Source organism: Citrus sinensis, chromosome 7, assembly GCF_022201045.2.
Source record: "Citrus sinensis cultivar Valencia sweet orange chromosome 7, DVS_A1.0, whole genome shotgun sequence".
Taxonomy (NCBI): domain Eukaryota; kingdom Viridiplantae; phylum Streptophyta; class Magnoliopsida; order Sapindales; family Rutaceae; genus Citrus; species Citrus sinensis.
This window is the reverse complement of record NC_068562.1, coordinates 6,857,539-6,883,730: the sequence shown is the minus strand read 5'-3', so window position 1 is coordinate 6,883,730 and position 26,192 is coordinate 6,857,539. Positions and strand designations below refer to the sequence as shown.

The 26,192-nt window shown below is 33.1% G+C and overlaps 5 protein-coding genes across 6 annotated transcripts; 2 read left to right on the top strand and 3 right to left on the bottom strand.

Moving 5' to 3' along the window:
• The first annotated feature begins 2,789 nt into the window (after positions 1-2,789).
• On the top strand, positions 2,790-4,996 carry LOC102627488 (putative pentatricopeptide repeat-containing protein At1g17630). Its single transcript, XM_006465956.4, has one exon. It carries the CDS (start codon positions 2,847-2,849, stop codon positions 4,986-4,988), a length of 2,142 nt encoding a protein of 713 aa, XP_006466019.2. The 5' UTR covers positions 2,790-2,846; the 3' UTR covers positions 4,989-4,996.
• Positions 4,997-5,199: 203 nt separating this feature from the next.
• On the bottom strand, positions 5,200-6,024 carry LOC102627786 (LOB domain-containing protein 22). The gene has a single exon (XM_006465957.4). The coding sequence runs from the start codon at positions 6,022-6,024 to the stop codon at positions 5,200-5,202; it is 825 nt and encodes a 274-aa protein (XP_006466020.1).
• A 1,005-nt stretch (positions 6,025-7,029) lies between these two features.
• On the bottom strand, positions 7,030-9,383 carry LOC102628078 (mediator of RNA polymerase II transcription subunit 9). The gene is made up of 6 exons (XM_006465958.4): positions 9,017-9,383; positions 8,842-8,904; positions 8,663-8,743; positions 8,133-8,191; positions 7,960-8,042; positions 7,030-7,219 (listed from the first exon to the last, which is right to left on the bottom strand). The coding sequence occupies exons 1-5, from the start codon at positions 9,275-9,277 to the stop codon at positions 7,985-7,987; spliced, it is 522 nt and encodes a 173-aa protein (XP_006466021.1). The 5' UTR covers positions 9,278-9,383; the 3' UTR covers positions 7,030-7,219; positions 7,960-7,984.
• Positions 9,384-12,749: 3,366 nt separating this feature from the next.
• On the top strand, positions 12,750-14,504 carry LOC102628369 (hypothetical protein). Its single transcript, XM_006465959.4, has 2 exons — positions 12,750-12,914; positions 14,062-14,504. Exon 2 carries the CDS (start codon positions 14,073-14,075, stop codon positions 14,268-14,270), a length of 198 nt encoding a protein of 65 aa, XP_006466022.1. The 5' UTR covers positions 12,750-12,914; positions 14,062-14,072; the 3' UTR covers positions 14,271-14,504.
• Positions 14,505-14,744: 240 nt separating this feature from the next.
• Positions 14,745-21,328, bottom strand: LOC102628668 (beta-galactosidase 17). 2 transcript variants are annotated; one of them, XM_006465961.4, is made up of 20 exons: positions 21,204-21,328; positions 20,720-21,037; positions 20,380-20,484; positions 19,764-19,959; positions 19,556-19,644; positions 18,706-18,786; positions 18,220-18,314; positions 17,887-17,957; positions 17,583-17,673; positions 17,400-17,517; positions 17,210-17,305; positions 17,084-17,132; positions 16,715-16,902; positions 16,520-16,591; positions 16,259-16,408; positions 16,111-16,161; positions 15,627-15,795; positions 15,343-15,488; positions 15,198-15,263; positions 14,745-15,117 (listed from the first exon to the last, which is right to left on the bottom strand). In XM_006465961.4, the coding sequence occupies exons 2-20, from the start codon at positions 20,987-20,989 to the stop codon at positions 15,013-15,015; spliced, it is 2,208 nt and encodes a 735-aa protein (XP_006466024.2). In that variant the 5' UTR covers positions 20,990-21,037; positions 21,204-21,328; the 3' UTR covers positions 14,745-15,012. The 2 variants fall into 2 exon arrangements, 1 of the variants encoding a protein (XP_006466024.2); XR_008056680.1 differs by lacking the exons at positions 14,745-15,117; positions 15,627-15,795 and having other exon boundaries at positions 20,720-21,293.
• Positions 21,329-26,192: the final 4,864 nt, after the last annotated feature.

The following is a 26,192-nucleotide window of genomic DNA, read 5'->3' as shown; positions in this document are numbered from 1 at the left end:
ATAAAATAAACAGTTTATTGAGTTTCAACATCAATCCCAAACGGGACCAATGTATATCGTATTTTTATAAGATGAGATAATTAAATACGATTATTAAGCGGGGTTAGCACTGTGATATGCATAGTATTTTTTCCTATATATCCATTTTAAATACACACACACACATATGGAGAGCGAGAGAATAAGAGAAATTTATATAATTCAGGTTTTTTAACTTACGTCCAATATTGAAAATGGGTAGAAATGAAAATTTTCACTAATGATGAATGAAATTAGTTACAAAAAAAAAAAGAAAAATTTAAAACACTTCCTAAACTCAAATCCCAATTTATCGACGAAGTAAATAACAAAGATTACCTTACAGTTCTCAAGCTATATATATATATATAATATGTTACTTAACTTGTAGTCTGTTTGGAATTAAGGTGTTGTAACTTTTAAACTACAACTGCTGTATAAAAAAAATATAATTATGAAATAAAAATTAATATTATATAGTAAATATATTTTTTTAATAATAAATTTGATAAAATTATTAAAAATATAGTAAAATTTTCATCAAATAAATAAAAAATCACATTAAGATAATTTTCAAGGTACAACAATTAGTGTTTATCAAATATTTTATTACTGTAACTTTTAAGTTACATCTATCCAATTTTAATTTCAAACGTATCCTTATTCTGCTAGCTTCAAAGCATTTTTCATAGGTACGTGTATCATGAAATGTTTAATTAGTATGCTTTAAATTAAAACAAGACTATGTCCACATCTAGTGCATAATATCAAAATCATATCAGAAACATGACCTTTATGAATGTCTAAAATGAACCTGGAAACTGGAACGTCATGTTACCCCAATTCATCAATTTGTTGACAACAGGATAAGCTTGAGCAGACAAGAAGTACGAATATTGATTGATGATTGATGTTTGAAGACAAGCCAATCTTTCCATTCCACTTGGCGTGCAACTTAATCTAATTCTATCCCAAGTGCGGGTTACTAGTAAATGCCTCAAGTTGATTTACTCTCCGATTCTTAGTAAGAATTTTAAGTGGTTGGTCTTTTGACCTACGCTATCCTATTTTCCGTTTCAACTTTAAAGAGGCAAGTCCACTGTTGCTTTTCCCCCGCAACTTGGGTCAATTTCTCCTCTTCGTTAGTTGGCTCGAGCTGCTAGGTGTTTTTTTTTTTTTTTTTTTTTTTTTTATAGTAATATTGTAAGTGACAATAGAGTAGGTTGTTCACAGATTGAATTTTATAGATTGAATAACAATTCATATCATATTCATAATTTTATGTCTTATAAATTTTTAATTTAATTTAATTCAATTCATGAATTAGTAAAATTTAATTCAAATTTAATTCATATAGTTGCAGATTGAATGCAGATTTGACTCAATTTATATCTAATCTACTATTTTACAGATTGAATTAAAAATTTGTAATTCTATCAAATCTACAAATTAACTAAAAAAATATGAAAATAATTTTATTATCGATCAAATTCAAAATTAAATAAAATTTAAATAAAAATAGAATAATACATTCAAATTTCAAACAAATGAAAAGAAAAAAAAATCTCAGTTGTTTATATCAATCCATGAAAAATAACTAATATTATGAATTTAAATCTATACAAAAGCTTGGATGATTTGTCAAAATGTTCACCTCCAATTTGTATTTTGTATTTTAACCTAAACAAAATAGGTATAATTGAAAAAAAAAACAAATATAAATATTTTATTTAATAACAATAATTAATAAATATTTACCCTTACTTACTATCCCATCAAATGTTATCAAGATTTGTCAAATACACTCTTGTCAGCTCCCAAATTCTCGTTCTCTTTAAGACAAAAGAAAAATGTCAATTTAAAAAAATAGAATAACAATATAAACTCAAATAATAATCAATTACTATAATTAAAGTTAAGATGTTACATTCATCCGTCTTAATATGTTCGATCTCATCTATTGCTTCATCAAGGTTTTATTGTTTAAGAAGCTATGTTTGTTTGTTTAATTATTTTAATTTTGCTTTATTAACAAAAAAGATATAATATAGTGTTAATATAAGTACATTTTAACTTATTTTTTTTATTAGTAAGTAGTAATGCCACATTTATAATTTTTTTAATTGAAAAAAATATTTTTTCTTTGAGAATTTGTAGATTTTTGCAGACTTAAAGAAATAAATTCATTTTTAATTCGTTGACTGCAAATTTTCAAATTTTCAATTTAATTCAACTCAATCCATCAATCTACATATCGGATTTTTATAAATTAGAGAATTGAGCGGATTGGATTGAATTTTGACACCCTATGATAGAATTATAAATTTTTATACAAATTGAGGTGATGTATTTTACACTCTATGAAATATATAAAATAATAAAAATAAATCATATGAGTTAGGAGGTATTTATCTAACTAATTTAATCATGCCACTTCACTTTGTAACTCTATCACTATTCAATATGGCAAGTACGTGCTTGTTGTTTTACCATATAAATTTTTTAGTATTTTTAAATTTATTGATCACGGTTGATTTTTCTATACACTTATTTGACAAATAATTGTTTTTGATCTAAACCTAATTCAATATTACTTTAATTTTCTCAATTGTGGACATCTTACATCCATATTTTATCTAATCTTAATAGAAAGAGTAGTGTTATTCTCTTATTAATTATTTGATAAAATTTGAATTTCCCATATAAAAGTTAAAAGGTTGAATTTTATATTAAAGCACAATTTTGATATATAATAAATCAATAATAATAATACAGTAAAGAGAACACAACTATCCAAAACCGTTAATTCTGTTAGATTTGCCGTTCCCATGCGGCATTCACTTCTTCATCAACCTCATCAATTCTCCCCATCAAATCCCAGCCGTCCATTCTCTATTATCACCTACAACAATTCCCTTCTTGATTGCTTTGACCATCTCCTTCAACAATGCAAAACAATTCACCAACTCAAACAAGTTCACAATCAACTCATTGTCACTGGCGCCAATGCTTCCGCTTTCTTGGCGGCTCGAGTTTTATCAATATATGCTCGCTTTGGGCGTCTTTTTGACGCCCGAAATGTTTTTGAAACGACCCCATTTGATTGTAAATCGAGTTCTTTGTTGTGGAATTCTATCGTGAGAGCTAATGTTTCAAATGGATTGTATGAAAATGCACTTAAACTGTATGTTAAAATGCGGAAACTAGGAGTTTTGGGTGATGGGTTTACTTTCCCTTTGGTTATAAGGGCGGCGTGTAAGTTTATGGGTAGTTTTCGATTTCGTTTTAGTTTTGGCCAGATTGTTCATAATCATGTTTTGCAAATGGGTTTTCAAGGTAATGTTCATATAGTGAATGAATTGATTGGAATGTATGCAAAGATGGGACAAATGAGTGATTCGTTTAAACTGTTTGATAAACTACCTGTGAAAAGTTATATTTCATGGAATATGATGTTTTCGGGTTTTGCATTGAACTTTGATTGTGATGGTGCTCTTGAGTTGTTTAAAAGAATGGAACTTGAGGGCTTGGAGCCAAACTTTGTGACATGGACTTCATTACTGTCAAGCCATGCTCGATGTGGGAGGCTTGAAGAAACTATGGATTTATTTGATATGATGAGGAAGAGAGGCATTGAAGTTGGCGCAGAAGCAATTGCTGTGGTGTTATCTGTTTGTGCTGATTTAGCTGCTGATCATATGGGTAAGGTGATTCATGGGTTTGTTATTAAAGGTGGGTTTGAAGATTACGTGTTTGTGAAGAATGCACTTATATGTGTGTATGGGAAGCATGGAGATGTAAAAGAGGCTCAGAATTTGTTTTCTGAAATAGAAGAAAAGAATATTGTTAGTTGGAATGCATTGATTACATCATATGCAGAGGCTGGTTTATGTGATGTGGCTGTTGAAGTATTTTCACAGTTGGAAAAATTAGATGGTGGTTCAATGGAGAGACCTAATGTGATAAGCTGGAGTGCTGTATTTGGTGCTTTTGCATCCAATGGGCGAGGGGAAGAGGCTTTGGATCTTTTTCGTAAAATGCAGCTTGCCAAAGTCGTGGCCAATTCTGTGACAATTTCAGGTTTGCTATCAGTTTGTGCTGAGTCAGCAGCACTGAATATTGGTAGGGAAATCCATGGCCACGTAGTTAGAGTCTCGATGAATAAAAACATTCTAGTGCAAAATGGCTTGCTTAACATGTACATGAAGTGTGGATGTCTTGAGGAAGGACATTTAGTATTTGAGCAGATTGAAAAAAAGGATTTGATCACATGGAACTCAATGATTTCAGGGTATGGGATGAATGGACTTGGTGAAAATGCTCTTGCGACCTTTGAGGAGATGATTGAAGCTGGATTTAAGCCAGACGGAGTCGCCTTTGTTGCTGTTCTTTCTGCTTGTAGTCATGCAGGGCTTGTCAATGAGGGTCGTAGGATTTTTGATATGATGGTCAGAGAATTTAGGATAGAACCCCAGATGGAGCACTATGCTTGCATGGTCGATCTTCTTGGTCGTGCTGGATTGTTGCAAGAGGCAAGTGACATTGTGAAAAATATGCCAATGGAACCCAATGCTTATGTTTGGGGAACTCTTTTGAACTCTTGCCGGATGCACAAAAATACAGATGTTGCAGAAGCAATGGCCTCTCAAATTTTTGGTCTTATCACAGAGACAACAGGGAGCTACATGTTGCTGTCGAATATTTATGCTGCAAGTGGGAGGTGGGAGGATGCAGCGAAAGTGAGAATCTCAGCTAAAACTAAGGGTTTAAAGAAAGTTGCTGGCCAGAGTTGGATAGAGGTCAAGAGGAAAATTCATATGTTCTCATCAGGAAACAGTCTGCAGTCGGATTTGAAAAATGTTTGCGAAGTTCTCGAGGAATTGGCTCTTCAAATGGAGAACAAAGGCTGTGTACCTGATAATGATATCATTCTATGGGAGATGATGGGAAAGAAGAATGGTAGGAATTGAATTTTTCTGATCGAGCATTTTTAGAATCCAAAAATTCCACAATATATCATTGAAAAAGAATCAATAATATCAAAAAAGTTAAAAAAAAAAAAATGAGATCATACATCATCAATTAGAATGCACCAAGTTGATCAACAACTTTACATTGACAAGAGAACCCAACTCTTGATCTCCAACATACCATTTTCCTGTCATTTATCAACTAGCAAATCTATGATGATATAAGCAACTGTGTTGAAGGCACAAACCTTCTTTCAACTAGGTCTTGTTCTTGCTCAAACTTGACATCGGGTCTTTCATATGGAATCTCAACAAGCTGCTGCTGGGAGGGCTTCACATCTTCGACGGTAGTGGTAGTACTGCTTTGATCATTATTATTAAGAAAATCTTGCTTAACGTTCAAGGTAGACACAATAGCCGGATCCTGCAGTGCCCATGCATTCACATCAGCTTCTTGCAAATTATGATTCTGAACATTCACGTCAACATTAACGTATTCTTCTTGATCTTCTTGTTGGGTTTGCATATATTGAAAATTCTGCATGGAGTTAAACGTATTCAAAGGATCCGCGCTGACAATATCAAAAGTAAGCACAGAATCGTCGGTTTCAGGAATCTGAAGCTGGGCCTGCGCTTGTTGCTGAGCCTGCGCTCGACAAATGGCCAGCTGATGAAGAACAAGCTCAAGCTCGGCCTTGTTGTATTCAATCTGTCGTTGAAGCTCTTTAATGATGCGGTAACAGCCACCAACAGGGTCATTAGCTCTGACATCAGATTGGAAAATGATAGTCCTCATGGCCTCGTCCTTCTCAGGGGGCTCAAGGTGTTTGATAATTTTTGTAATGTTACTGACACCAAACAATTTATGAGCGTTGAGGAATTGGCGTTGGCGATCATGAGGGAAATAAGGGGCGAGAATGCAGTCAGGAGCGCACTTCCTGCGTTGGTATTTACATGCAGCACAAGCTTGGGTTGTGCCATTGCTACCAATTCTCGGAATACTAGCATTGGTATTATACTTGGCGTTATTGCTCATTATTTGTTTTTGCTTTGTTTTGTACGTTGAAAGAATATTGAGAGATTTCGGCTGCGGTGCCGGGGGAAATGGCTTGGAGTTTGTTTGATGAGGTTAATTAATTGGTTTGTTTGTTTGTTGGTGGAGATGAAAAGTAATGAGAGATGAAGAGAAATAAGGGGAATGGTATATTTGATTGTTCGTTGTTATTGATAGAGATGGATCTTTAACAGATTTTAGTTGTAAATATAAATTTTTTTCACTTGGTATTTTTAAATTACTGTTCGATTAGGTGTATTTACTCTATAAATCTTCCTAAGCTGAGAATAGAAAATTGCCATTCTGTTATCTACTTAACTTTTAGCCCCCTGAAAATCTTTAAAATGGGTTCAGTGAAACGCAGCCATTGGAGCCATCTCATCAAGAGTAAAAATAATTATCTATCTTCTATGTTACATGACTGACAAAAAGCCTCGATTTAGAATAACGGTAATGCTGCTTTCATTGTCACATCTAGAAGCATTCTAGGTGAAAGACAATTGCACGGACAAAGGTAAAATTCCCGGTGATTGGCCCAAAACTATGTCTCCACGCACACGCATCTGGGCAAACGATAAATAATCATTTAAGCTTTATTGTTTGATTTATGAGTAATGATACAGCTACAAACTCTTGTACAAACTTATTTTGCTACAAATTCTTGTACAAACTTATTTTGTACAAACTGATGTGGCATGATAAGATTGGTTAAATTAAATATCACTTGGCCCACATGATTTGTTTTTATTAATTTATATTTTCATTCAACCAATGAATTAATGCCACGTCAGTTTGTACAAAATAAGTTTGTACAAGAGTTTGTGGCTGTATCATTACTCTTGATTTATTAAGTTCTTTATTTTGCTTTTTCGTTGCATGTGAAATTCAGTATATGGAGGAAAATGTTATAAACCAATTTCTGTATCAAATATCTAATGCTTTGAACAAATAGCAGATATTATGTGAAGGATCAAGGTAACAAATATCTTGCAGAAATAGGGGCCGCAAGGCCATTTCAATACCCAAAATGTTATACACTTTAATGGCGAAAGAAGGAAAACAGGATTACAATTTACTCAGTGAAGTGACAACTACAGATCGCAATCTTAGGGTGCAATCACAAAAATCAGTGTCTTTCACTTTGAACTTGGTGTTAAGCATGCAACTGCAACTGAACCTGAAATTAAGAAGGCAAATTGATGATCAAAAACTGATTCAAGCTAACTCAAATTTAATCATGTGCATGATGATGATCAGAACAAAAAGTGTTTAGCACCACGCAAGAAAATAAAGGTCAGATAAATATACACTGATGAAAACACTAATAGCAAACTTACTAGTCATGATTGGCATAAGTTTCCTATAGTCCAACATAAAGATAATGTTGACCGAGGCATTAGTTAAATTCTAATATTTAGCTTATACTTTCAGGAAGGGACGGGGTGGCAACCAATTGGCCAAGAGGTTCACTTGTAAAAGGGAGTTGTTAAAGCCAAGCACAGATATCAATAGTAGTTGAAGTTTCACTTATAATTTTCTCGTGTACAAATAAAAAAGGTTGATCATAAGAAGGTTGAACATCATAAGGAACTGTTTCATGACAGAAACAAGAATTGGTGGTCTGGGAAATAGCAATTCGTGGAGAATTATATGCAACTAAAAGAAGTTCCAATCCTAATACTAGTGGTCAACTTTAAGAATCCTATTTTGCCTATTGCTTTGTTTCCAACTCCATCTCATAGCCTCCACCAATTACTTGCATCCACATTCGGTATTTCATTTGGGTATGTTGCTCTAAATTCAATCACAACAAAAGTCCATTTCTCCCCCTAATAGGTTGTGGAGTTCCACCACGATGAAAATACAATTCTTAACTTCTTTTTCAATCAAACTAAAAGTTGACATGGATATTCTCACCTCAAGTTGATATGTGGACAAGCAATTATGGTTCATACTCGATAAGCTCTTCCACAGAGTTCATATATTTGTCAATCAGTTCCCTGGCATTCAATAACAAAACAATTCATGTGCCATGCAAATATAGCAATTTTTATTGAAAACAAAATACTCTTAACATAAGCATTACAGACTTCCGTTGATTTAGCAGTTGCTCACTTTCTTCCAGCTTTCGTCTCTGCCCCTCAACCGTCTATATCCGATATGCAAAAGTTATCAAATCATAAGAAGAAACTTTAACGAACAAAAGTACTAATTACATCACAATGCAAACAAATGAACATAACAAAAGCAAAAAGAGGAAAAAGAAAAATTTCAATCCCCCACAGCTTCCCTATTTGATACTTCCGTCTCTACATATCTATCCACACGGTTAGTCTATTTGACCTACAAATCCAATCATTAGGTGGTGTCTCTGGAAACCCTTTCTATCATTGCAATATAAAAAATTATGCATATTCTTGCAATTTAATCAACTACACACGTCAAAAGTACTCAAGCTAAACATTATGCATAATGCCTCAAATCTTAATGCATCATAAATAAATCAAAATTAATCCAAATTAGCAACTCTGATAACAACTGATGCACTGATCATGAAACGAAATTGCCCAACTCATTTATTAAAAAGAAAAATAAAATGGCGGAGGTAGATAGATATTACCATAGCCTTCGTATCGAGTGATTCTGATATTGAACTTAACAGCTGCTGACACTTCTCAAAGTGGTTGTTTAGTTCATTAACCTTCCAAAAACAAGAGAAGGTACAAAATGAGAAAACAAATCACCAAAAATGGAAAAAACAAACTGAAATAAAATTTGGAAAAAAAAGGGGAAAAATACCAAAGCATCAGACTGCTGGTCCCGAGTTCCATTCTCAATAGCATCCGCTAAATTCTCCATCAACTGAACATTAAATTCATTAACCCAGATCAAATAATTAGCAAAAATTAATTTTTTCACATACCAGGATGAGAAAAAGTTTCAAAAGAAAAGAAAAAAAGATCAGTAGTCCCACGTGTAAGAGGTGGAAGTTGGAAGCGAGTGACTGGTGATGTTGGTTCTGTTGTTGTTGCTGTTGCGGCTGCTGTTGTTGTTGAGGTGTACGACCTTGTTGTTGAAACTGTTGCTGTGGGAATTGAGTCGGTTGTTGGTAGAATTGTTGTTGATGCTGTGGGGAGAGAAATAGATTGTCTTGATTTGAGGCTGCAGGGGAGCTGTTGTGGCTTGGAATTGATGGCATCATGTTCCATGAACCCGACCCGGAAAACGGATCCATTCTTGCCACTGTCACTGATGACCCTCTCTCTCTGTTTATGTATGTTTGTTCTGATTGGTGAAGAAGAAGAGAGGCAAGTAATGCCTCCAATGGACAGAAGAAGGAACGCGATGCTGTCGGGCGCTCGGGGGTGCATAGAATGGTTACGAACGTCCACTGCAAGGGTGACACGTGCATGCTTCTAGCCCTCCTTTTCATGTTGGTTAAAACGACAAATCATTTTCGTTCTAAAAATAAAACTTACCAGTCGTTTTAAGTATTGAAGAATTAAACAAACGACTGATTTTCTTCTCAAATAATTTGAAATATTATTAATAAAAAGTTTAAAGGTGTTATCACAAATTAAGATAGCAAGTTTATATATAGTAGTTACTAACCTAGTCTTTTTTAAATAAGAGAAATAATTTAAATTCTAATTAGAATAAAATTACAAATACGATTCAAATTAAATAAGTTTAATAAAACAAGATAAATCCTAATAAAATGCTAAACATTAAATTGACTCAAATTTAGAATTCCTAATATATTCTACCCCATATGCTTCATATATTAGTCTCCTTGTCTTTGAGACAAAAAAAAAAAAAAAAACCTCATCCTCGAGTTTTGATGAAAACAAAAGATAATATGAGGGATGAAACTTATAGTGAAGAAGTATTTGATCTTGTAATGCGAATTAGTAGCACTTTGCATCAACTATTCTTGAAACTCGAAAGTACCAAATTTTAATTGCTTCTTGCTTTTGAGTATGACTCTTCTAAAATATGCAAACTTTGAGCATCCCCCAAAAGCTCTATTAATTTTACTTTTCAAATATTTATTTGCTTACTTATGTGGTAAAAAGTATAGTGAAAAAATATGTTATTTTTCAAAAGACTCTTCAAATAGAAACAAGTTAATATTATTTTAATCAAATAAATATTTTTTCAAAGGAAAAATAAATGGTAATTAAAGTAATCTCTTTATCTCTCTCTCTCTCTCTCCAATAAAAACTAATAAAATATAAATTGAAGCGGGAGAAAACAACTCTACAAAATTGAAGAGAGAGAATTATTTTTTATTTGAAGAAACTTAATCGGAATATCTTTTGAAATCTTAAATGCTGATGTAGCTCAGAGATGCTCTTATAGAAACAAACAAAAGAACTTTCTCCTTATTTTGCTCATTATACTTTCTGTCAATTTCTCCTTTTGTAGCTAAGTGTTCTTCATTTTTCATCTTTAATACAGATAGGTGTAACCATATCAACTATCTCAAGGACTTTAAGAAAAATTTGCTTAGCTTCACGAATAATTGGTAAAACCATATCATTTTTATCATCTTCAAGAACAATTGGTGTCTTTTCTTCTTAAGCTTCTTGCACAATTTTAGCTATAGGTATAAAACTCAAATAAAGAATAGAATGTACCTCTTCATTCGAAACATCATCCTCATTTGAAATCTCTTCAAAAGAAGATTTCATGACATTCTTTTCTTCTAATGATGAAGATATTAAAGATTGATTTTCTATGCTAACATTTTTAACTTTAGAATATTGGATAAACTTTTTCATTTTACTCATTACAATGGTTGAATCTTGAACAATTAATATATCTTTAGTAACTTTAGAATCTTTAAGCAAAATATCTTTTTCCCTTAGCGCGTTATGATCTTTATTAGCATAAAAAAAACTGTCTTTCAATATTAGAATCATTCAGCGAGGGGAAGTCCTTAATAGGATCTTACTTCAATAACGAACTCTCGTGCTATAGTTTTGGCGGAATGAATCTATTGAACTCTTGATTTTTGTCTTCTTTGGTTTTCACGATGCATTCATTCAAATCTCTTCAATGCTTGCTTTCTCTCTCTCTTGATTTGCAATTCAACTTTTAAAGTAATTTTAACGACATCTAGTACCAATAAGTAGCAATGATTTATAATAAAACTCATTCTTTAATATCAGCACATAATCCTCTCACAAATCTTGAAATTGTATCCTTATCATCTTTAGAAAAATTCATATGACAATAATAATTTGAATTCATAGAATTGAACAGTGACACTTATCAAATTTATGATGGATCATTTGCGAATATTCAAGAGAAATAAAATAGGCTTTTATCCTCCTTTTCGAGCTATGCCAAGTTCGAATCGTGTCTCTTCTATGTCAAATTCGTGTTGTTTGTAAGTTTATCCATAATTGTGATGCATGTCCCATTAATTTAGAAAACATATAATTAACATCTTTATCTTTTGGAATATCTTCAATTTTGAAGTTCCAATCAAAAACATCCTTAGGATTATTAAATCCATCATAATAGGAAAAATCATCATCATCGTCTCTATATCTCATTGTATCACTTTTTTATTTTTATTTTGGGATTTTTTGTGGTTTTTTATAAGAACAAAAAAAATTAAAGGGAAATGATTTAATTAAAAGAAAGTAATGTGTAAAATTATAAATAAATAAAAGATGTGTTTACCAGTGACAATGAATGGAAAATTGGGCAAGGCAATGTGGATCTAGAAGATTTGAGGTTGGTGATGTGATGGTAGTGGTCGTTTGAATCAGATCATAATGTTAGTGTAGTGGTTTAATGGCTATTTGTGTGGTGTTAGGCTGGTTACATGACAGATCAATGGTGTTTGACGGCTAGGATTTAGCCAGTGGCGTGTGGGTGTTCAGATAGTAGAGAGGATTGAAGGAAAATAAAAAGAATAGCAGCCACGTGCGGTGGCTATTGGTAGCTAGGGTTTTGCTGATTTCTTTTTTTTTTTTTTTTAATTGATGGATGATAGAGGAAGGATTTATGTATAGAGGGTGGTTGATAGTGAGAAAAGTTCTGCTTGACACAGAAAAAAACTCTGATACCATTTGATGCAGTGTGGAAGTGATGCTAGATGTCATTTTAGAGTACATTCTAGAAATTTAAGAAAGAAACTCTCAAAGAGAGAAAAAGCTAAGTTAACGAAAAACATAAATCTAAAGGAAATAATTTGAACTATTATTGATGAAAAGTTTAAAGGTGTTTACCATAAACTAAGATAACAAGCTTATATATATAATTGTTGATTTAGTCCTAATCCTTCTCAAATAAGGAAAATAATTTAAAATCCTAATTAAAATAGAATTACAAACACGACTCAAATAAGCTTCATAAAATTAAAAAAAAAATCTAATAAAATACTAAATACTAAATTAATTCAAAATCTAGAATTCCTAATATATTCGACTGTATATGCGTCCTACATCACAAAGTGAATAATAATACAGACAATTTTAATTACTTATTCTACCCTACATAACATATCTTACATTACACTGCCACTAGGTCTACAATTAGATGGATGGTAAGCGACTATTAAATAAAATATGTCTATTAAGCAATAATACATTAAACCTCAGGGGAGTTAAATGATAATCACCCGTCACAATCCAACAGTGATCTCAAACAGTTGTATCTATTCACAGCATCGAGCCTAAAACGTCGTCGTTTTATTTGACACAGACTACATTTCTTTCACATTTGTCCTTTGTAACATACCTTATTTTTAGTTCCGCGGAAGAAGCTTAATCGGTAATCCACTATTAAATTTCTCTACTTTCGACCCTGCAGATTACAGTTTCAGAAAAAAATTATTAACTTTCTCTTCGGATTAGGTTCGTTTTCTTCTCATTCTTTCTCTCCCTGGCACTGTTCTTTATTTTCTGTTTGGTGTGTCTTTATGAGTTATTTTTTGATAAATTTTGGTGGGTTTTTCTTGGTCTGGTTATTTATGATTGGAAGTAATTCATTTGAGTTCATGGAGAAGAAAACTGAGAGAAACAAGTTAGAAAGTTTGCTCTTTTGATGAAAACATGAGTATGATTGCATGAGTGAATAGATTTGAAGAAATTTGGTAGAACCCATTTTTTGGTTTGGACTGAATTTCAAGTTTTGATTAAGATCTTGTGATAGCAAGAGTATGATCACAACTTTTATATTGCAGCTTATGTATGTATATTTATTGTAATTGTGAATGCCAAAAGATATGTTTTCTTTTGGATATGAGGGAGCACGGTACATAAGGTGGATAGTGTATTAGCAGTTGCGATTATAAGATTTCTTTTGCTAATGTTAAATGGCAGAAATGAGGCTGAAAAACCTGGGAAATCTTTGTGTTTGATTAGTATTTTATGCTCTACATTTGCTTTTTGGGCACAATTTTTTGAAAGTTTTGCTTTTAAAAGCAGTATTGGAGTTGTCGTGCAGTATTTAGAAAAACAAGTTTAAAGGGTATTATATGTTATTGTTCTTATTGATATTGATGTTTACTGATTAAAATGATAAAAAGCTTGTTTGGTATTTAGGGGTCACTAGGACAATTTTTGTTTACAAGACCTGAATTAGGAGGAAAGTGAATTCAATGGTCTTCTAGAGATGTTTGCTTGAGTCTAATTTTATATATGGCTCCTAGCTATTTTTCATTAAGTTTGAGGCATCTTTATGCGAAGCAGTTGATCATCTTTATGAGATAATCAGATTCTTTGCACTTGAGTGATATTAAAGAGCCAAAAAAAGAAAAGTAACCGTAATCATTCCTAGAAAATTGAAACAGAGAGACCTATAATTATGCGAAGCCCTTTTGTAACTCCTGAAAAATACATTGAAGGATGGAGTGAGGACTTATATTTTCACCTTTTCATTGACATAGCATAGCTGCTTTTGTGGGCACTTACTCTGGATGCATTGCTACGTGACTTTTGGTTGTTATTTGGTTTGCTGGTTTGTGTTAGCTGAAACTTTTGTTATGTTGAATTTTTACAGATATAAATAATATGGCGGTAAAACCAACAGTAGCCTTGAGGGCTGTTCTTGTAGGTGGGATAGCTGTGTTTGCTAAGGTAGCAGGAGCAATGAAGGCAGCGGGTGGTGCAAAGCTGGGGGCAGCTGCCGCTGCCATGTCAATGGCAGCTGCTGCAATGACACAATCAAAACAGGATCAGAAGGAGGATTCAAAGCAGCCTTTGAAATGATTCCATTTTTATTTACCCCTTCTTGTTTTTGGTTGTTTTGTAGTCAGTACTCTTTGTAGCATAAGCAGTTCCTAGATAGCTCTGTGGGAGCAATCGAGAAGATTACTCATCAGTTTGTACCTTCAACCACAAAAGAATGTAACTACCATTTGAAATAAAAACAATGACTGTTGATTCTCATTGAAGCATATTATTATGCCAATCTAATGCTATGGAACACGGATTTGAGCTCCATTGATATTTATGTTATTAGAGTTGCATAAAAGTGTCTTCAGTGTTTATTGCACCTGCAGAACTCTGTAACTGTTCTTTATTCTCATTTGATTCTTAAAAATGTTTCCAGAAAGCACTTTCTTGGAGCGTTGGATTAATTGCCCAGTAGCCTGTCTATTAGGTCTGTTGATGGCTAAATATTTGATGATATATAAACTGGAAACTTGTCTATGCATTCATATGACTGTGGATCAAAATAAATTGAGTTTTTGAAATATAGATTACTAACATAAAGGTACATTAGACAAAGATTCATGGCATTTCTATTTACCGCACCTCCAGCCAATCCTCTCTATCCATGTATTATACTTCAGCCAGATATCATCTTACATTGAAAATGAAATGTGATAGCATAAGCTAACTTCGGACAGAGAAGACATCCAGGGTCCAACATAGCCAGAATGGAGGTAAACCGTCAAGCTCAACCTTTTATCTAGTTTTGTCAAGTATGTCTCAAGGCATTCGGGAGTTAAAGCTGAAGCACATTTGATTTAATTGAACCACACGTGAAGTCTGGTTGATTTACTGAATGAATTACAAGCTCCGAGTTTGGAGATTCCAGCTCAAATATGACCTGTCGCAGAGAGGAAAGTATGTAGATATTGTAAACAGTTGCCAAGGAGCCTGATACATACATAAAAAGATATCACATACCACAAGATTTTCCCCATGATGAAGGATTGGAGCAGGGACATAAAGGTCGCATTGAGGTCCAAAAGACTGCAAAAGGGCCAATTACAACTCCATAACAATAAACTATAAGAGAAAGCTGCATATAAGAGATTAAGAAAAACTTCACCGGCCAAAATCTTCCCAAGTTGAATTCGTTAACAAATGCAATCCCTTTACCCCACCCGCTGAACGATAAGTATGTATCTTTAACTTGGTTTACTTTGTCAATAGAAAAGCGCCCAACATAGAATGCAGGTTCTTTTGTAATATTCCCTGCAAAAGGAATGCAATACATCATTTATCCTCGTTTTCGAAACATTCTTGGCTTCCAGCAACATGACATGCAAGTGAAAATAAAAGAAAAAACATGATAAGACATCGTTCAGCCTTCTATAAACTCTGAAGACACACCAGCATTATGTTCTAATTTTTTGCGGGCAGATGCTTTAATCAGTCCAGAATATGCAACCTCAAGGATGGGACTGATTTTTGGCACCTCATTCAGGTTGTGAAAAGGAACAGGAATCATTTTCCAACCGCGCAGAACTTTCCCACCCAAGTAAACTGAAGACAAGATGCCCTAAATACAAAAAAACCAGCTGTCAATTCCAAGGGAATTCTCAAATCTTCACCTATGCTTTTGGCGACCAAAGAAAGTGACTCTTTAAGATACCACTAAGAACAAAATTAAGCATAATTGGTCTTCTTGCATAAACAATAAAAGCTTATATGGAAGGCAATGAGCAAAGTTAAATTTATGGGAATCCAAGTGACATTGAAGATGACGGAATGGGAAGACCTAGGATAGAAGATTAACATGAGTGATTCGGCAGATTTGGCTATGAACTGATATTGAGAAGAAATGTCAAACTTCCTACTTCACGAGTAAGCATACCTTCTCATCAAACATATATGGCCCATAGTTTACACGGCCCATGTTTTCAACCTGTAAGAGGAAATATATTAACAGGAAAGTATAAAAACAAAGTAGAAAGGAAAAAAAAAGGCAATCTGTTCAATGAAAGACAACGACAGCCAGTTACCAAAACAAATAAGCTGATGTTGGAGCCACATCTAAAATTAGGGAGGCTGAGTGCTCGATTTGACCATCGTTCAATGGTTCCAACATATGTTGGCCTTCCACTATTATCTTCAGTTGGACATGATATAAACACTTGAGCTCTGTCATGGACCTGCAATGTAAATACTAATAAATACTGGAACCAATAATGAGGGATAGCAGCACATGATAACAAAGCTAAAAAGTGACTTAGTCAGCTAAAATATAAAAAGGGTATTTGTACCTTTGATATAAGAAGACTGCTTCCATAGTCCTTTCCACCAAATTCAGAAACATACAATAGAAATCCAAACATCTGGACCACCCGGGGGGAAAAAAAAAATTCCAAATGCAACAGTCATAGTATTCAGCAATCTTGGATTGTTATCAAATGCTGAAAAAATGAAACATGCAAGCAAGGCTATAGATGCTTACACACCTGACCCACAGACTCCATTGAAAGTGGGTTTTCAGATTCAACTACATCTGCAGGATCTAGCATGTTGAGTAAGTCAAATAACAATGCTGTTTTCTGTAACTGAATAGGTCCAAATCCTGCCTTCTCATTATCAGGAAGAACAGAAGGAAGAGATGCTGGACTAAATTTCTCTACCACCCTCCTGATTGCTGAAAGAAGAACATTCTTTATTAACAGAATCTTTCAGGGAAGAATTACTCCCATGTTTTCACAGCCCAATACCACAAACAAATTTACTTTCATATCAGTTACAGTATTGACACCTTTAGAACTGCATGGAAACTAACTATGAGATTAAAATAAAAATGAATGAGCACTCAAAACTTATACCTTTGAACTTTGGGTTATCAACATCACCGGATTCCTTAATTGGTGCATCCTGAGATAATGAGGATTATCAAATGGTGCAAATAACCAAGCTAATTCACTTGACAAGCAAATCAATATTGTCCTTACATAATCATAGGAAGTGAGATCTGGCTGGTAATCAGACTCAGTGTTACCAGTATTTGCTCCGTTGTAAAATCCAAAGTTTGTCCCACCATGTGCCATCTGAAATTAGAAAAGGCCGATGGAGAACATCACCATACAAACAGTTTCTTGATACCAGAAAAATAATAATAATTATTATTATTATAGTACATACATAAAGCACAGCAGAACCATTTTGTGACAAAATCTTCTCTAGATAAGATGCGGTAAAATCAGCATCCGTCTTCGCAATCTTCTCTCCCCAGTGTGTAAGCCAGCCTGTATAAAATTCCCTGGAATTCCAAGCATTATGAGAAACAATATATTGACCAGAACACTACAATTGCATGACTCTTACGAAGAAAGCGGTGGTGACTTTCCTGGTGCATTGAACTGCTTTTGTAACTTAAATATAGGCCATGGCTCATCACCCGTTGAGAAGTCAACAGCTATAAATCACAATTGCAGATTAGGTTATAATCAAGACATGTTATTGAACAATACAATTTACAGTACTCCTGTGCAGAGAAGAAGAAAAAAATAATAGAAAAAAGATCTAGAAAAGACATTCTATAAGGATTGATTTTTCACTTCCTGTGTCTGAGTGCCCATATCCCTCAAGCTAACAACTAAGAACTTACAATATATTAGGCTCAACTTACCTGCAAAGACAGCGTCTCCACGGTTGGTTCCTTTCATAAGAGTTTCCCTTGTACCTCCATCTGTAGTATACCTGGAAACCAATAAAATCAAGTCAAAGGGTAGATAATTAAACTAGAATTATGTGCCAAAATTCCATTTGACTAACGCAATTTGAACACCTTTATAATACAAAATTACAAAAAGAAATGTCTACGAGAGGCACCATAAAGCCGAAAATTATTCAGTTACTCTCATAAGTTCATACTGCTCAACTAAATCAATCAAGTTCAAGTAAATAATACCAACACTATTACCAGGAAAAAAATGGAATGAGGAACACAAAAAGTTCTTACAAAATTATATCTTTCCCAAGGTGTGCTCTCGCCAATGTTACAAGGTGATGAAGATACTCTTTGTCATCTCCATACGAACCAAATTCATTTTCAATCTGTGAAAATAATATCAATTATCATCGGTACCTGAAACTAGAGAATTTGAAGTTGTCCTATCATTTTAACACTTTGTTTGGTAGAGCGTAGATTTGATGAAAAGTAGAAAGGCAAAAGGAATGGAGGAAGCACATTACTATTTTTATAGGAAAAGAAATGATAAGCGGACAGAAATCTAGAGAAATTATATTTTTCCCTGACACAAAACTTAACGACAGTTTTCTTTAACCATTAAGAAGGATGGGCCTTTTTTCCTAAACTGCTGTGGTTTGATTACAGCATATTGGAAATTGGATTTTTTTTTTCCCCGCTAACTGTTTTCTCCTTCTATCTATTACAGTTCAAGTGATCAGACAGCTAAGCAATAAGTAAAATACCCTGCCCACATACCTGAACCATTACAATTGGGCCTCCAATGTCATAAAGCAGAGGAGCTATTTTCGGAAGTAGGACTCCCCACCATCTTTCAACCTGCAAATTTGGAGTTTTGAAACAAGCACAGTGAGGTATGTCATGGTGAATCAACAGAAGTTAAAGACAAAAAGCGTCGGACATGCTTGACTAAAAAATGAAATTCAATAGAAATTGAGCAAATCATTGGAAAGAGTGACAACCAATAAGAGAACTGACTGTATTTGCTTCAAAACCACAAGTCAGCATAGACAGCACTGTAATACAACCAACACTGATTTGCCTGAGAAATGCACCTAAAGAGATCATTGGTATGAACAAATATTCTAGGACACTGCAGATGGCCTAATAAATCCTTAACATTATATGACAGCTAGCGAACAGAACATGCATCAAGATTTCATTTATTTTTTAATTGTTCGAGCAGAAAATCATTCAACCCAAACAATTCAACTTGAAAACAGAAAAACAAGTGCAAAATTAGAGCTCAAGGTTGGATAAAACAAGGGAGGAAATCTAATCAAGATAACAATGCATAATTGAATATGCCACAACTTTTACGAGGTTAGTATGACCATGTGGAGCTAGGAATTCTGTTGAAATAGATGAAAAGCAACATAACCAACAGAGAGATAAATAATAAGGGTGAGAGGCACAGCAGGTCACAGTTTCTGATCCCTAACAGCCAAAAGAAAATAAAAGAAGATTGAAAATGATCAATTGCAGGTAGGAGCATCCTTGGAAAAAGAGGTTCACAATCTGCACTTGTCTGATTCAACGTACATGTTAAGATATTTATTACTAACAGGAAAAGTATGGGGGAATGTACCAACTGAAGGTAAGCACGATCAGATGACCTTAGCTTGAGAGCCGGCTTTTTGGCAAGTAACCAAGCAGGGAAACCCCCCAAATCCCACTCTACAACAAATAGGATATTATTAGAGGAAACAACTTTCATCATCAACATGACTAGGGACACCCACAACAACGAGACCAATTACTGAACAAAGAATCTGAGTTGAAAAACAGACACTGACCTGCACATATATAAGGCCCAGGTCGAAGCATAACAAGCAAATCCAGCTTCTGACAAAGTTTAAGAAATGAAACAAGATCTGCAATGCCACTAAAAACCAGCTTGCCAGGTTTTGGTTCATGCAGATTCCAAGGAACATAAGTTTGAATGGTATTCAAGCCTAAAGCCTTTGCTCGCAAAAGCCTATCTTCCCAGTGCTGCATATATAAAACACACACCAAATCACCATGTTGTTGAAGAAGAACATTACCCAAAATATAGTAATAATGACAAATAAGAAAGTATATATATGCTAGTAAATTAACCAAGACATTTAGGTAGAAAATAACACATAAACCAATTCTATAACTTATTTTTATTGTGAGAAAGCTTTGAAATTAAAAATATGCAACCCTGAGGCTGAAGAGCTTTACCAATACTCAATTTCTTCGAAAGAATTTCATTTCTCTATTTTCCCCCATTTATACTGAGCGTGACAACAGTTAATATTATTATTGTTATTTTTACTCTTATAAACCTTCAATTGCAGATACTCAATAATCCGAAATGGCATTGAATAAATTCAACTATGTCACTGCTTTAGAAACAAATAAAATAAATAAAAGGAAGAGGAATACCTGAGGGAGAATGCGGAAATAATGCAGGTCACCACCAATAATCTGAAATGGCTCACCATCTTTCCGGAACATGTCATCCTCAATCTCAAACTTTCGACCATTCACCTGATGAGATACATACCAATAATAATTAAAAAATAAAAATAAAAATATAAAATAAAATAAATTATCTCCCAACCAATCACCAAAATCAACATTTTCAGCAAGTAACATTTCGACGTTGATCAAAGTTAAACAAGGTAACTAAATAAATTAATACTCACAATATACTCATCTCTAACAATTACATGAAATACAAACATATAGTCATACAGAGAGAGAGAGAGAGTGTGTGTGTTACGTTATTGTGGCGATGACGGTGGTGAGGAGGAGGAGGAGGATTGCGGAAGGCGAGAGAAGGGAGGGGAGCGAAGACAGGGACGAAGCCAAGAAAGGCCAAGAGCGATATCAAAACGGTGAGGAACAACGTCGTATTGGTGGTGGCGGTGCTCCGCCTTCGCATTGTCGCCATCGCGCGTTTGACTGTCATCGTCGTCGTTGACTCTCTTGGGCCTCTCGTTGTAGCTGTACTAGTAGTGCCGTCACTCTCACTCTCTCTCTCACTATGCATTTCCACTCCTACTGGATTGTGTATTTCCTCAAATCAATTGTGTATTTCCTAAAAACACCATCATCAAATTTTTTTAATCTTGAATGAAAATTTTGGTAACAAAATGGATTTTTATGCTGGTTCTAGTAATTAATTACATCATCAAGTATAGATTTTTTTACTCTTATATTAAATTTTAGAGAGAATTTATGGTCCGCTTTGATCAGAAGTACACCTCATCTTGCTTTATTTTTCCAGCTTCATCTCTAAATTTGGAGGCAAAAGCGCCTCTTTTTTTTTTTTTTTTTTAAATGGAGCAATGATTTTTTATTGGTGGGGGGGGGGGGGGGGGGGGGAAGAAAAAGAATAAAAGGAGGCGCTGATAGAAATTATGGTACACCAAATCTCATATATCCCTCTTATTATTTGAAAATCGTTAATTAATAAAGTAAGTTGGGCTCAATATTTTGTCATCACTCTGTCAGCCAATCGACAAGTAAGATTTTATTAAGGTAAAATCATATGGTTTATCGTGCAAGTTAGGTAAATATTAAATACATCCAAATTCAGTGAATAGTAAAAAAAAAGTAATGATTCTATTAAGATAATTTTACATTAAACAAAAACAAACACCACATGAAACAACTTAAAACTGAAACCGAATTGTTTTCAATAACGAAAAAATAAAAATAAAAATGGCGGCTTCGATAAAGCAGCAGTTATATGAATTTTTTATTGGTTCAATGCTGGTTGTTGTATTCAGCCAACGAGACAAAAGGATAGACGTAATCTTTAAATTAAAGTTTTTATCTTAATTTTACCAGATATACAAAATTATATGAACAACTAAAATAGATTATCATTTCATGTAATTGTTAAAACAGAAAAAAAAAAATCTCTTATTTTTAATAAAATCATGTGAAATTAAAGAAAAAGATGACGCATTGCCTGTAAAGTAGAAATAAATGCTAAGAGATCATATTTCTATATTTCTATATAAAGCCCAGACCATTGTATATAATATATATTTTCAACATAGTATGCATGCGTACTTCAGCGTGATTTTCAAATTAAGGTTTTTTCCTTAATTTTGATACAAATATACAAATAACTTATTTATCGTGTTGGAGAAAATAAACATGTAAAAAAAATGAATAATTAAAGTCATTTATTATTTTATTTAATTGTTAAAATCAAACAATCTCTTTCATTAAAATCATGTGGAATTCAACTAGGTAGATGATGCATCATTGTCCTATAAATTACTCGGTTGCCACATCATCCGCCCAAAATAAAGGCATAAGACATGTTATTTAGTCACAAATTTCAAACGACCTATTTACATATTGTTGTTTATAAGAATACAAAGGACGTCATGTCAGAAACCCGATAGTCATATTGACGACTTGTCATTTAACTCTTAAATTACAAAGGACCCGTCATCATTAGCATTCTTTCAAATTAAAGTTTAAAATATTGGATGTGACATCGTTAAAAAATAGATGACTTGTCATGTCTACAGTGAAGTTTTAAAATACAAATGAACTATCTTTGATTTTATTTTGGTTTAGCTAATGGTCTTTCGATTTTCAATTTTATAAACGGTCCATCTATTTGCATCTATTAATATTATAAAAATACATTATATATATTTCAAGTAAATGTGTTGCATGTAACATGTGCAATTTTTACGTTATTACACCAAATTTAGAATGAGTCTATTGGGAGGCCAAAGAGTTCATATTCCTACATAAACCCCGGACCAGAGTATGTAATATATATTTTCAACATAGTATAAATATATATGTATATATATCTTCAACATAGTATATATCCACACTTCAACATGAATTTGAAACTAAAGTTTTTCAATCAATTTTGACCAAAATATACAATCAACTTATTTTCTGTGTTGGAGAAAACAAACGTGTAAAAATATAAGAATAATTAACGTTGTTTATTATTTTAGTTAATTGTTAAAAAGTAAAAGATCTCTTATTTTCATTAAAATCATGTGGAATTCAACTACGTAGGTGATGTGCCGTTGTCCTGTTAATTACATGAATGCCCTATTGTCCGACCGAAATAAAGGTGGATGATATGTCATTTTGGCACAAATTTCAAACATAGGTTAAAAATAGTATGCGGCAGCGAATAATGTTTATCCATTGTCGTTTATGAGAATATAGAGGATGGCATGTTGGAGGTCTGATATTCATATCAATGACATGTTGTTTGGTTCTCCAATGACAAACGATTGTCATCTTTAGTATTCTTGCGAAGAAATATTGGATGTGGCGTTGCTGAAAAATAGACGACTTATCATGTCTAAAGTGGAATTTTAAGAGATAAATGGGTTACCTTTGATTTTATTTTGGTTCAGCTAATAGTCTTTTGATTTTTAATTTTATGAACAATCTGTCTGTCCACATTTATTTATATAATGAAAATATATGTATACATATTTCAAGTAAAATGTATTGCATGTAACACTTATAATTTTTACATTTTTTGACCAAATTTAGAATGAGATAAGTCATCTCAATGTCTTTAGTTGGAAGAAAATGGACATGTAAACAAATATGAACAACTAAAATAGATTATTATTCCTTGCAATTGTTAAAAAAGGAAGAAAAAGAAAAAATCTTACTTTTATTGAAATAATGTGAAATAAAGAAAAGAGATGATGCGTCTCCTATATAGTGTTAAAAAAAAAAAAAGGTAATGTCGTCTTTTTATACTCAGAGTAAATGTCATGATGCTTTTGTTAAAAATATAAATGTTGAGTCATCAATAGTATGTGTCGTTGCACACTTTATGCCCATGTATATGGACATCAATGGTACTTGCAAACTCGTAAATTTGTCCAAACCCATCTGTCAAAACCCATCTGCAGCAAATAATTTTGCAGGTTGCGGGTGAGTTTGGTATCACAAATCAAAACCTGCACTAGGTTGCGGGTGGATTTGGTATTTACAAAATATATAGTGAATACATACAAGATATTCGCCAAACCTACAACTCTTTTTTTCAAAATTTTGTAATGTTTTAATGTAAAATATTTAAACCTAATTACCAAAAAATGTAAATATGTGCCAGTCTCAATTACATTAAGCCCTAAAGAGTAAAGTCCTAACTTAAATCGATCTCTCATCTCTATGACTTTACTCCTTCTACTACAATTGCCACTAATTCTACGGCAACCCTTATTGATTTTGCAGTTATTTTTGTTAGCTTGTTGATGTTGTCTCCATGGCTCCACCAATGATTCTATAGTTGTAGCCATTATTGTTGCTGCTACCTCTGCCACTGATTCTGCAGTTGGGTCGCTGATTTTACAATTGTTGTTGTTATAGCTGTCATCTTCTGTACCGCCTCTTATTTTCATCTGTTTTGGTCGTGGAAGGTATTGTTAGCAGTACATGCTGCTACTAATCTATTATTTTCATCAAATTTTTTGTATTTGATTACATTTGAAAATTGTGTGATTGATATATGTATAGTTATAGATTCAGCTTGTTTAAAATCTGCATGCATAATTTTGTATTTTCAGCCAGCTTAACATATTAATTTGATATGATTTAAAATCAGTTATAGATTAACATGTTAATTTGATATGATTTAATGCAACTTGTTTCAAATGTGAAAACTCACAAAAAATCTGTCGGGCACCATTGTTGGTTTGATAATTATCAAAACTTGCAACGGGCAAGTTTTCTTAAAAAAATAAAACCCACAACCTGTTAATTTAAATTTTGTGCGTATGCAGGTTTGGTAATGACAAACCTACAGTGGGCGGTGCCCATTACCATCCCTACCCATGTCGGTTATAGATGATCACATATCTTTTCCTCATATTTTTCTTGGTTGTCATGTTGTCTTTTTATTACCATGAATAATCGTTTATTTCTCTCTTTCTTTTTTCTTTTTGTAATATTAGATATGGCACTTATGTTATAAACGTTTTTGTAGGACATGCCATCCTTTTATATTCATATAATTGATAAGTGTAAAAGAAGCATGATGACATTACTCAATACTCAATTTGTATGTTTATCTTTATAAGTTATATTGACAATTGGCTACCCCGGCCCAACCCTTTATTTTTAAAAAAATATAAATTTATAAATTAAAATCTAAAAAAATTAAAAAACTTAAATCTTTAATTCATAAGTCAAGTTCAAAAAACTTACAAATTATAATATTTAACTCTCTCTTAAGCGTAATTAATTAAGAGGGTGCTTGAATTAAAGAATTTAATACTGAAAAATTAAATCTATAAGTTTTTATTTGCTTCGCTTTCTTTATTTATTATTTTACTTTGAAACAGTCTTTTTTTAATTTATTGTTAATTATTAACTTATTACAAATTTACAACTATTTAAAAAATAATTAAAAATATATGTAAGCCTAAGCCAAGATTCAGGCTGAGCCCGCAATGAACTCGACTCTTACATTTCACCTAAAATGAGCTTAGATCTCGACTTTGAAAAAGTCTGCCCAAACCTGCAACTTACCATCACTATTAGCATTCAGCCTCCAGTCTGTTTATCATATTTGTTTTTTTAATTGGGTGAGATGATTTTTAAGACACTCGAATGGAAATTATTTTTCTTGTAAGCAAAGAAATGTACAAGTACTAATGAATGCTGAGCTTGCAAGTGGACCTTCACTAGGCTTTCACGTTTCATTTACTTACTTGAGGAAGCCCAAAAGAATAAGTCCATTTATACTGGGCTACTAGCTTTATCGTGCGGATGCTAAAGAGTGGCACTATTGGCACTCCTCAATAATCCTATCAAAACCCCATTTTTGTTTTTCCAATTTTAACCATACAGGAAATTACATTAAAAGACCTCTAATGAAACTCCTGCAAGGAGCCTGCACAATTCAAGTTTGAATTTAGATACAAAACTTCTCTTCTCTGCAACCATTCCAAATAATGAAGAAAAAACTTAAATAATAAACAGTCGATTATATATGTTCACAAATTCTTATTATTATTTTCTGACTTATGGCAAGATTATAAATTGTTCAGTCAAATTTGATGAGTCAATTTCTAATATTTGTGAACTCATCTCTCTCTTTAAAAGCTCCCTAAATCCTCACGTCTCATATTATTTATGCTTTTATTTGTATTTAATGCTTTATTGATGCATGCAATTGAATTGAAGCAGCCAAGAAAATTTTCCATTTCAAGCATTGTAGAATAAGAAAATTGTAT